General features: G+C 36.6%; 1 protein-coding gene across 2 annotated transcripts; it reads right to left on the reverse strand.

Moving 5' to 3' along the window:
- Positions 1-1,198: 1,198 nt before the first annotated feature.
- On the reverse strand, positions 1,199-9,078 carry LOC107567730 (cleavage stimulation factor subunit 1). Of its 2 annotated transcripts, XM_016253502.1 has the most exons (6): positions 8,979-9,078; positions 8,484-8,668; positions 4,689-4,966; positions 4,229-4,426; positions 3,726-4,116; positions 1,199-1,917 (listed from the first exon to the last, which is right to left on the reverse strand). In XM_016253502.1, the coding sequence occupies exons 2-6, from the start codon at positions 8,650-8,652 to the stop codon at positions 1,658-1,660; spliced, it is 1,296 nt and encodes a 431-aa protein (XP_016108988.1). In that variant the 5' UTR covers positions 8,653-8,668; positions 8,979-9,078; the 3' UTR covers positions 1,199-1,657. The 2 variants fall into 2 exon arrangements, with proteins under 2 accessions (XP_016108988.1, XP_016109066.1); XM_016253580.1 differs by lacking the exon at positions 8,979-9,078 and having other exon boundaries at positions 8,484-8,861.
- Between the last annotated feature and the right edge of the window lie 2,065 nt (positions 9,079-11,143).

The raw sequence follows: 11,143 nt of genomic DNA on the forward strand, positions 1-11,143 counted from the left end.
ACCCACACTGAATTTACACGAAGTTGTTGAGAACCATCTATCCAAAACTGATTGCAGGATAGATGCTTCTCAACAAACCAAACGAAGACTGCAAATACATATTTGAAAAAGCTTTGAGGAAGGAAATAATGCTGATTATTTTGATAAATGTCATACCATCACAATGCAAAGGCATTGTGGGTAGTCAAAAAGCCCACTCTCAAATATCTAGCTAGGTCCTAAATATGGCTGTGGCTCCTCTTTCAATTGTAAAATATTGCTCAAAAGTTTGGGGTCAGCTTGATTTTTTTTTTTTTTTACAAAAATTAAGAAATACTTTAATTCCGAAAGGATGCATTAAATTGAACAAAAAGAAAATAAAGATATTTATAATGACTAAATATTTTAAATAAATGCTGTTCTGAACTTTCGGTTCTGCATAACTCTTTTCAACATTGATCATACGAATTGTTTCTTGAGCAGCAAATCGGCATATTTGAACAATTTCTGAAGGATCATGTGACACTGAGGACTGGAGTAATGATGCTGAAAAGACTTAAAATATATTAAAATTCTAAAAATGTATTTTAAATAGTAACAATATTTCACAACAACACATTTTTTTCTGTATTTTTTTAATTTTTTACAAAAATTAAGAAATACTTTAATTCCGAAAGGATGCATTAAATTGAACAAAAAGAAAATAAAGATATTTAGAATGACTAAATATTTTAAATAAATGCTGTTCTGAACTCTGTTCTGCATAACTCTTTTCAACATTGATCATACGAATTGTTTCTTGAGCAGCAAATCGGCATATTTGAACAATTTCTGAAGGATCATGTGACACTGAGGACTGGAGTAATGATGCTGAAAAGACTTAAAATATATTAAAATTCTAAAAATGTATTTTAAATAGTAACAATATTTCACAACAACACATTTTTTTCTGTATTTTTTTAATCAAACAATTGCAGCCTTCGTGAGCATGAGAGACTTTCTTCAAAAGAAAAAAAATCTTTCCCCAACTTTTTAATGGCAGTATAAGTCTAGCGGGTTTTTATTCTCAGAACTTTCTCATGGTCGAATGGTTTCAAAATGAGTTACACAAAGTTGAATGCTTAGTGTCAGGAGTTTGATAAACAGCAAGCTGCACAATGATTCAATGCCATTCAAAAACACTTCAGACGTGTAACAAGGGAAAAACAATTGAATGACACAAGAAACAATTCTCTCGGAGTCTTTTAATATAAAACAAAGAGCACAGTACACAAATCGAAATGGAAAAGAAGACATTCTAGGCACTTGCCATGACAGAATAGTACACATCTTGTTGTCAGATACACGAATAACACAAATAAAATGTTTCTAGCTTCTGTCTCTAGCTGCGAGTGTAATATCAATGCAACTTTACAGCTGACAGTTTATGTTACTGAATGGTAACATCAGTAAAGTTCTAAAAATCTGAAAACGATGGATCTCAGGTGTTTCGTAAAACAGCACCACCCAAATGTAATACAAAGGTACTGCAGTCATAAGCTCTCTGCTGCTTTTAAAAACGGTTTTGTGTTAAATGATGCACAGCCTTGGCAAACATGGCTGCGAAGTCATAAACAGTGGGGAAATTTCTGATACAAGAAATTCAGACCCTTTTGGTCTCAAAGCACACAAACGACTCCTAGTCAGTGGTGGTGCGGCGATACCAGAATCGTGCTCTGAAGTCATCGCTGCAGGTCATGAAGCCGGGGTTGGTGGGTGAGTGTATGATACAGCGCACAATGTTATTGTGGCCTAATGAGAGCAGGTTTTTCCTCTCGGCCGTGCGGGAATCCCAGCAGCACAAGCTGATGGTTCGCTCGTCCGGCAGCAGCACATAGTCCTCCGTGTGGTTGAAAACACCCTGAGTGCGGTGCGTTTGTCGCCCACTGAGACCTGCACCTGCGTGACAGGAAACACAGTAAGGGTGAGCTGGCAGCAGAGTGTGAAAAACACTGGTCAGGTGGCGTGATGACAGACACGGTATTTCCAACATATATGTCAGGGTTTTGATTTATTTACCCCAAACTGACCAATGGAAGTTCCAAGTTATTAACTATTAGCACTTTTTACTGATGCAAAAAGACCATCATAATACATATTATAAAATGAATTGTTCCAGTCCTAGATGCTGATAACATATTTCAGTATATTTCAGTCTATTATGCTTACAAATAATATAAATTCTCTCGTAATTAATAATCATAGGCGGAGGGTGAACCAACTCCAGGGTAAGGCTAAAAGCAGCCAAATGTATTAAACATAAACCCGTCTTCTAGGCAAGAACCAGACATGGGTGTCATGTAGGCTAAAAAAAAAAAAAGTTTAATGGGACTGACTTTGTATTTAACGGGATTACAATTTTATAAAAATGTTAGAAATTGATAATTATATAACGTTTCCTTTCCACTGTTATTCAAACAGCAAATAAATTATATATAGAAAGTGACATTATCCCTAACATTGATCTATCGCGAGTTTAAGCACTCTCAAAAAAACAAAACTATCATTATAATCACTGAAGCTGTATACACTGTTAAATGCATCTCTTACTTACATTGTACATACATCTGCGCTTTGTGGTTTATGATGCGAGAATTCGCAAGAGTCCAGAATTCAGTCACCGAACGCGCGCGCACGCACGCACTCAAAACTGATGAGTTTGAACAATGACTCATCTGAACGCTTCGCAGCTGAACTGACTCAGCTGAACACCGCAACTGACCATGTCTATTCATATTCACTTTGTTAGCAACAGACGTAATAGATTTAATTTGTTTATGCAGGGGCATTTTTGCCCCAAGTCCCCATGGCCACGCTCTGCCTATGTTAATAATGTAATGTTTCAGATTGATTTAAACCGGTAACCGGTCTTTATGAACTAATTATCAAAAGAACAGACTTATGGGAGTCGTGTGTTTCCGAAATAGGGCTGCATTAGTTACTGGAAATAAAAAGTAACTAGAGTAACTTTCTTGTGAACTGGGCTACACTGGTTACTCTATATGTTTTGGAATAAATCAGTTCATAAGAGTAATTTGTCCAGGACTCAAGACTTTACTGGTCATGCTGAATGTTTTTTAGTCAATTCACAAGCAAATCACTCATGAGTCAGTTCAGTATATGTTTTTGATTCACTACAAAGAACTGGTTGATAAGAGTCATTTGTCTGGGATCAGAACTCACTGTTTATGCGGTGTTTTTGATTCACTATAAAGAACTGACAAATTCACTAAAAAGAATCAGTTCATAAGAGTCATTTGTCCAGGATCAGAATATACTGGCTGTGCTGTGCTTTTGATTCAATATAAAGAACTCATAGAAGTTATTTTCTTGTGAATCAGACTGCACTGGTCAAGCTTTACACTTGAGTCAATAAAAAAAAAAAAGATTTGTAAAAGTAATTTGCCTAGAAATTAGACAAATGAATAGAACGTTTCTTGCTACTATGTTGCAGTACACTGACTTTAAAAAAAAAATAATATTTAATACTGACAAACATTAACATTTTAAGTAAGTGATGTAAGTGAAGATTCAGCAGAGACAGAACAGAAAAGATTTTAGGAATCGATATAGAGTCTGCTTAAATAAAAAAAATAAAAAATTATAATAATAATTAACACCTTTTTCCTCAGCCAGAATTTAATCACAATTCTTCATCTAGCCTGTGTAATCTATAATCTAAACCTACCCATAATTCTCCATCTTACCTGTGTACTTGACCAAAGTCCGGCCTGTAGAAATTTCCCAGAGTTTAGCAACAGAATCCTTCCCGCTGGACAGAATATACTTGGAGTTCTTGGAGAAAACAGCCGAGCAGACCTCTGCGCCGTCGTGGGCTTTCTCAAAGGTGGTCACGCACCGGTTCGACACTCCGTCCCACAACTTAATGCTGCCGTCTTTGCTACAGGTGACGTAGCTGTTAGCGCTGGGATTGTAACAGACTCCGCAGATGCTGTCTGTGTGCTGGTCCAGAGGGTTGCAGGACACAAAACACTGGAAAGTGTTAACGTCATAAAGACGCAAGGTTGGGTGTTGCGTGCCGACTAGTAAGAAATCCCCAGATGGATGGAAGGAGATGGAGCGCAACATTTCAGCTTCCTGTAGAAAATGAAAGGGAGAAACATTCCATGCAAACATCTCCAATAAATGACGGACCACACATTTACCTTTTCGAACTAATTTAGAGGCATGATTTAGCTTGATTTTATACCTGTATGTGCTTGAAGGCTCTTTTTGCAGATGGCTTTGAATAATCAAAGAGTTTGAGGGTGTAATCACGAGAGCCAGAGGCTAAGATCTGCTCGGTCGGGTGAAAAGAGAGGCATGTGACCTCATCCACATGATCATACAAGGTTCTGATTACAGGGTGGTTCTCCATGTTCTGCTGGGCCGTTTCGTTCATCATCACCTAAATCAGAAAACAGAATTGCACTGGTTGTCAGGTTGCCCAACTGGAATAAACTACACAATATTAAAGTAAAAAAAAAAAGTAGGGCAGGAACTTGGTTCAGCATCAGACGTTGCAGAGGTGTGGGCATTGAACTCCAAAGTAGAGGCAAATTTTGTAAAAATTAAAAATATGATTGGATGAATTGTTCACAGTACGATCTATAACATGCATTTAGAAAAGAGATAAGGCGACTTGAAAATCAACTCATCCAGGCACTCACCTCAAGAGGCATGGCGCTTTTGGCCAGCATGCGCTCAGTATCCAGGATCTTAATGGAGGCGTCAGCGGAGCCTGTGGCTATGAGCTGCCCATCACGGCTGTAGGTGGCCACACGGCACGGCCCCTTATGAGACGTCACATAGCAGGTCTCATACTCTGATGCTTCTGGGGACATGGTTTGCACATCTGCATCAAATTCCAGGTCGATGCCCACACCGGGCGCCACAGTGTCCGAGCGGCCAATGGCGTACTGTACCGCACTGTCATCGTTCTCCATTCCTAGGAAATCAGATTAAAGTACTTCTCTGGCTTCTTCGATAAAAATTTGTCTAAGTTTCTTTTAAAATGATTTATATTTCTGAGCTAGTAAACAATAAGCATTCAGATTGTATTTCATCCAATTGCTCTTTTTGTCATCGCTTTGAAGAAAACAAGTATTGTGTACATTGCAAAGTGATTTGGATTGACTTTTTTCATTTTGGTAAGGAGGTTGGTAAGGAGGTAAATGTTGTGTTTTTGCTAATTGTTTGAAAATGGACCCTTTTCACATTAAGTTCATAATTATTTTATTACTATTCCTTGCAAAAATTCTTTAAGGGGGAGACACTGCAGGCAAAAACACTGTTTTTCATGCACCTTTCTTGTCAAGTTTAAGATTTTGGGCTTTTTGACTAGTGGAAAGAAAACATCCAAAAGACACTGTTTAATGTTTCTTTTATAGCACTTTATCTATGTGTGTCAATAGATTTAAATTACAATACATATTTTTAAAGGCCGTTTTCTCAAACTGTTTTTTCTCCTACACTGAGCCATAAATCTCTCACAATAAATCTTTGTAAATCACTTACACACACCAAACTTTACATTTTTATTCCAGTCTGTATCCTGAAGGTTTTTACTGAGGGATTATTTCATATATAATTTGCTTGATTACATACAGCATTCTACCCCCCCCAAAATCGTGAAAATATATTTGTCTGTTCTAAATATTTTCTGAATTATGGAGTGACAAAAATGAGATGCCAAAAATTCCCTCTGTAAAAACATTTAAAAAAAAAATGTAACAAGAATTCTGAATCTGACTTCATCCATTGTACAAGGAATTTATGCAAATTAGCGCATATTTCATTAAATAATGCATCATTTGCATATTTAAACCTAACATTTTAGAAAACTTGCAATACAAAAAATGTTTGCAATTATCAATGTAATCAATCAACTGGGTTAGTAAGGCGATAACAATTCATTTACCCTATTCACCTGCAGTGTCTCGCCTTAAAGGGATAGTTCATCCAAAAATGAAAATTCGGTCATTAATTACTCACCCTCGTGTCGTTCCAAACCTGTAAGACCTTTGTTCATCTTTGGAACACGGATTAAGATATTTTTGATGAATTCCGAGAGCTCTCTGACTCTCCCAGACAGCAAGGATCCTAACACGATCAAGGCTCAGAAACGTATGCTGTTCTGTGTAAGCAGCACCGTACACAGATACGCCGTGCTTTGATCTGAACATAAACAGCATATCTGTGCACAGCATAAATGAGTACACCCCCTTTGAATAAATATAAAAGATGTATTTTCTTAATGATTACTAATATAATTCATGGAAAGATGGAAAAATGTAAACATTAAACATATACTTAATAAAAACAACAAAATATATGCCAATATTTTCTGTAAGATAAGTAAATTAGCCAATTTTGTTTAAATGAAGGAATGAGTCCACCCTAGATTTAACTCAGAAAATGTATAATATTCTAGTATTTAGTATGTCCTCCAGAACTTAAAGTATACTGCTCTGACACTTCTTGGCACTGAGTGTACAAGCTCATGACAAATTTTCACATCTGTGCTGTTTAACTCCTGGAGGACGACCTCCTTAAATGCTCTGATCTTTAATTGGGAGTTTTGCTCAGCTCGTCTCTACACAATCCCCCACAGCTGCTCAAGAGCATTAAGATTGAGTGAAATGCATGTCCACTGAAGGATTTTCACCTTGGGAGAATGAATATACTCATTGTCATGCTGAAAAAAATGCCCAATAATGCAGGGAATGAGTGGAGGGTAGCATCTTCAGTTTCAGGTTTGTGTATTATATCACACAGTGGTGTGTGAATTCATGCCAGCATTGATAAAGCACAACTCCCTCACACCTTCAGCACTCATTCATCCCTATATAAAAGCTTTACTACCACTGAACGTTGCTTTGGCTACAGTAAGTAATTCTAGTGGTGACAACAACCATGCATGTTACGTCTGCAGGCTGCGTCATACTCTGTGAGATAAAGTGTCACTCTTTTCATAGCTTTTGCCGGCTCTGAGACACTTGCATGTTATTTCTCCATATCCATTATCACTAAATGAAAACTTAAAGTGAAGACCTGATTATTTCAGGAGCCTTATCACAAGTCCATTGTTTTTGAATTTTGGTGCTACTTCTGCTATATTTTCACACTTAAAACAATAATTTGGTATTCCTCTTGTCCCATTGTCCTCTTTTATGCTAAGAAATAAGTCACCTGGCAGTTCTCTCCCAAGTGGTTCCAACTGCTGGCAGCATTAAGTTTTGAGTATGATTCAGTGGGCTATATAACACTTTTAATTGTCAGGAAATTATTTGTCTTTAAAAGTTTTGGTTCAATATACTTACCTGTTGATCAAAAATAGCCTTAAACCTATACACTTTTTTTTAGTAACTTTTAAGAGGGTGTACTAATTTTTGCAACACAACATTTTATCACTTTGATAAGAAAATCTTATTTTGCTGAATAATTTTGGCATTCTTCTTTGGTAATTGATCAAGCAGGCTTGTTGGAACATTACATCAAAGAACTCTAAGTAAAACTGAATATGTTAAGTTTTAGAGGGGGTGTACTCATTTATGCTGTGCACTGTACATTGCATACGCTGTTTCGCTGTTTAATAGGCTACTGCCCAAAATGGCGCTATAGGTTGACGCGGAGGAGACAAATTGTTGAATAAAATTGTTATTTTTGTTTTCTTTGCGCACAAAAAGTATTCTCGTAGCTTTTTAAGATTACAGTTGAACCACTGATGTCACAAGGATTATTTTAACGATGTCCTTGATACGTTTCTTCACCTTGATCGTGTTAGGATCCTTGCTGTCTATGGGAGGTTCAGAGAGCTGTCAGAATGCATCAAAAATATCTTCATTTGTGTTCCGAAGATGAACGAAGGTCTTACAGGTTTGACATGACATGAGGGTGAGTAATTAATGACAGAATTTTCATTTTTGGGTGAACTATCCCTTTAAAGAACTCTAATTGGGTGAAGTCGTGGCCTAATGGTTAATGAGTCGGACTCGTAACCCAAAGGTTGCGGGTTCGAGTCTCGTATCAGCAGGGATTGTAGGTGGGGGGAGTGAATGTACAGCGCTCTTTCCCACCTTCAATACCACGACTGAGGTGCACTTGAGCAACTGCTCACCGGGCGCCGCAGCAAAAAATGGCTGCCCACTGCTCCAGGTGTGTGCGTGTTCACTGATGTGTGTGTGCACTTTGGATGGGATAAATGCAGAGCACTAATTCAGAGTATGGGTCACATTAATTCAGTTGCTTGTTAAAATCTTTTATGATGTAATACTTGATTTAGCTTCAGGATTTTAAGAGTAAAGATTGTTGTAGGTGTATTGAAATGTTTTGTGTATTGTATTGTGTATTCTTTATTGCAAAGAAAAAAAGTAGATGGAAGTAGTTATTAGGCACTTGTTTAGTTTGTTATTTAGCAATTATACAGTAAAAATATTAAGCACTAAAAGTGTCTCGAGTCATACCTGTCTTGGCCAGCTGCATGAGCTGCTCTGATGGAGACACCACACTCTGGGGCTTCACCTCGCTGATCAGGCTGTTGGCGATGGCGGTGTAGCCGTCATACAGCAGCTGGCTGATGATCAGCCTGTAGAGGTGCTGTCTGTCCTTCAGTGTGGGCTTGGGTCGGAACATTTTTGCTGCTTGATGCCTGCAAGTGAATGAAGCAAGGCATAAACGCTCAGACTGCAGGTAGTTTTGTGTTTGGAAACCTAGTGAGCTGCCTATCGAGACAACACGTTCTATGATACTCAAAATGTCCAGGTAGGCAACTTAGATTCAAAACAGACCCTTTGTTGTTCGTTCTAGTGCATTGCTATCGCAAATCTGTGCGTGATAGATTTCGACGTATCATTTTAAAGGTGGTTTGTGTCTGTTTTGAAATAAAGGTAAAAGTAAGCAACAATTACTATATAAACGGCGCTTCATTCATTAAAAGTTGCATATAATTAACGACTTACCAGTTCAAGACTTCAGGAGGTGCGCGCACACGCTTTGCTTTGTACGTCTGACGTCACGACGTACGCATACATGGTGGAGTTGTGGGAATAAACCAGACAAATTAAAAGTCTCCGACTGATTTAAAGTAAAAGTCCCTAACTGGCTGTTTCCGTTGAATTTTCACAGATTCGTTTTTTTTTTATTATTTATGATATTAGATTTTTTGTATGCATATTTAATAAAAAAATAATACAGTTATAACCTGATTAATAAAATAGCTTACATTACGTAATGCTAAGCAATTTTATTAGTCAATTAGGAAAACAATAAATAAAATGTATAGCTTGCCTCCAGACATGAAAAAAATGCTTGTGTGTGTCAATTAGGGTTTTGTGGGTGAACTGTTTTCCTCCTCTTGGAGGTGGGCTCAAAAATTCATAAAGAATGGTCTTGATTATTTTGTGTTCTAATGTTATTATTATTATTTTTTGTTCCAAATGACATGTTTTTATTATAGGGTTATGTTACTGGAGATATCTAGGGAAATATATATGGGAAATGTTTTTCCGTGTGCTTCTCTACAGGTTGTGACTGTTTAACAATATTAATACTTATAGATGGTATTATGCTTTTACCTTTTTTTTTTTATTTGAATGACCCTTTTCCTCTTAAAATTATATATTTATTTATTTTGGATTTGTTTCTTGGTTATTGTTTATGAGTTACTTTTGTAGTCTATTTGATGTCAAATTCATGTCACAATATCTTAAAGATTTGCTGTTAACTGATTGTATTTCTGGAAAGCACATTGTACATTTGTCATGTTAATATTGAATAAATATGTCATAAAAAAGAAAATAAAGGAAAACAAAGCAAATAAAATATCCCAAAGAATATATTTCATATTTAAATATATTTGAACTGCTGATTTTTTTTTTATTATACCATGTATTCAAGGACACATAATTAGATGCGTTTAGAATAATATAATAGCGAGAGAGGAATAAATGTGTAATTTATAAGTAGTTCTGCTGCCTTAAACACTCAAGATCTAAATGAACTAATATGTTTCTTGACATACTTTTCATATTATATTTATTATTAATAAGAATTATTCAATGTTTGCCCAAATATTAACAGAGTATCTTTTAAAACAATTTGGTGTCAAATCAATTCAATTAAAAAAACAACAGCAAATAATCTGTTCAAGATGCTGGCGTATTAGCAAAATCCTGTCAATTTCCCTCCAAAGACAAACAGCACACCATTAGTGTCATTTTTAAATCTGATTTTTCTCTTTAATGTATTTACAAGCTTTACATTTCCTCTGTAGTTCTTCATCACAAGTACACTGAGCAAACCTGGTCATTTTCCGACTTGCATTAGTGTTTGCACTTCACCTTTAATGCATACAGGTATTTGATGACGATGTCTGAATTTTTATTCCATTCAGGATGCATATTCATTTTTACCGTGTTTCCCATGTTATTCGGAAAGTCCGTTGAGCAAAAGCCAAAGCAGAAGAACCAGTGGCGGGTGTTTCTCAAAACAGCCTTAACCTTCAGCAACATTAGCCAATCCTGGAGCAGCCCCCACCTTGAGCCAAAAATGTTATGCATTTTTCTTTTTCATTTCTGAGGAAATATTTGATTTGTTTTGAAGTGCATCACATGAATCCAGGGAGGCTGCTGACACATTTAAACAAAATTAATATTATTGTTATGATACATGTCTATTCTGTTATTTCTATCAATGTTCTTTTTGCCTGCAAATGTTAAATAGAACTCCATACTTGCAGTCTCTTAAAAAAATAATAAATTAAAGAGTTCAGAACCTATCTCAAGTCTCTTCTTTTAAAAGTAACAAAAGAAAAAAAAAGTCAAATTTTAAAACAAAAATATTTTCTATATATATGATACAAGTATTTAGTGTTCCCTCCGCTTCGTAGAGAGGTCCAGCTCAAGTTAGCCAGCGTTTCAAAGTCAAAGTTCCTTTAGTTTGGATGCATTTTTGTGTTCGTGTCAGTAGGGGGTGTCTGGGCGTCGGCCACCTGCTTGTGTCAATTATCCTCAGACTCCTCCTCCGCCTCACGTAACCAGGTGAAGAAAGCGGTGACCGATTTCAGCGCTACGCCTTTTCCCTGCTGTTCCGCTGGGTCTTTACTCGTTTCCCACTGATAGAAAGC

The sequence above is a fragment of the Sinocyclocheilus grahami genome, unplaced genomic scaffold, assembly GCF_001515645.1.
Source record: "Sinocyclocheilus grahami isolate Dianchi unplaced genomic scaffold, SAMN03320097.WGS_v1.1 scaffold3.1, whole genome shotgun sequence".
Classification (NCBI taxonomy): Eukaryota; Metazoa; Chordata; class Actinopteri; order Cypriniformes; family Cyprinidae; genus Sinocyclocheilus; species Sinocyclocheilus grahami.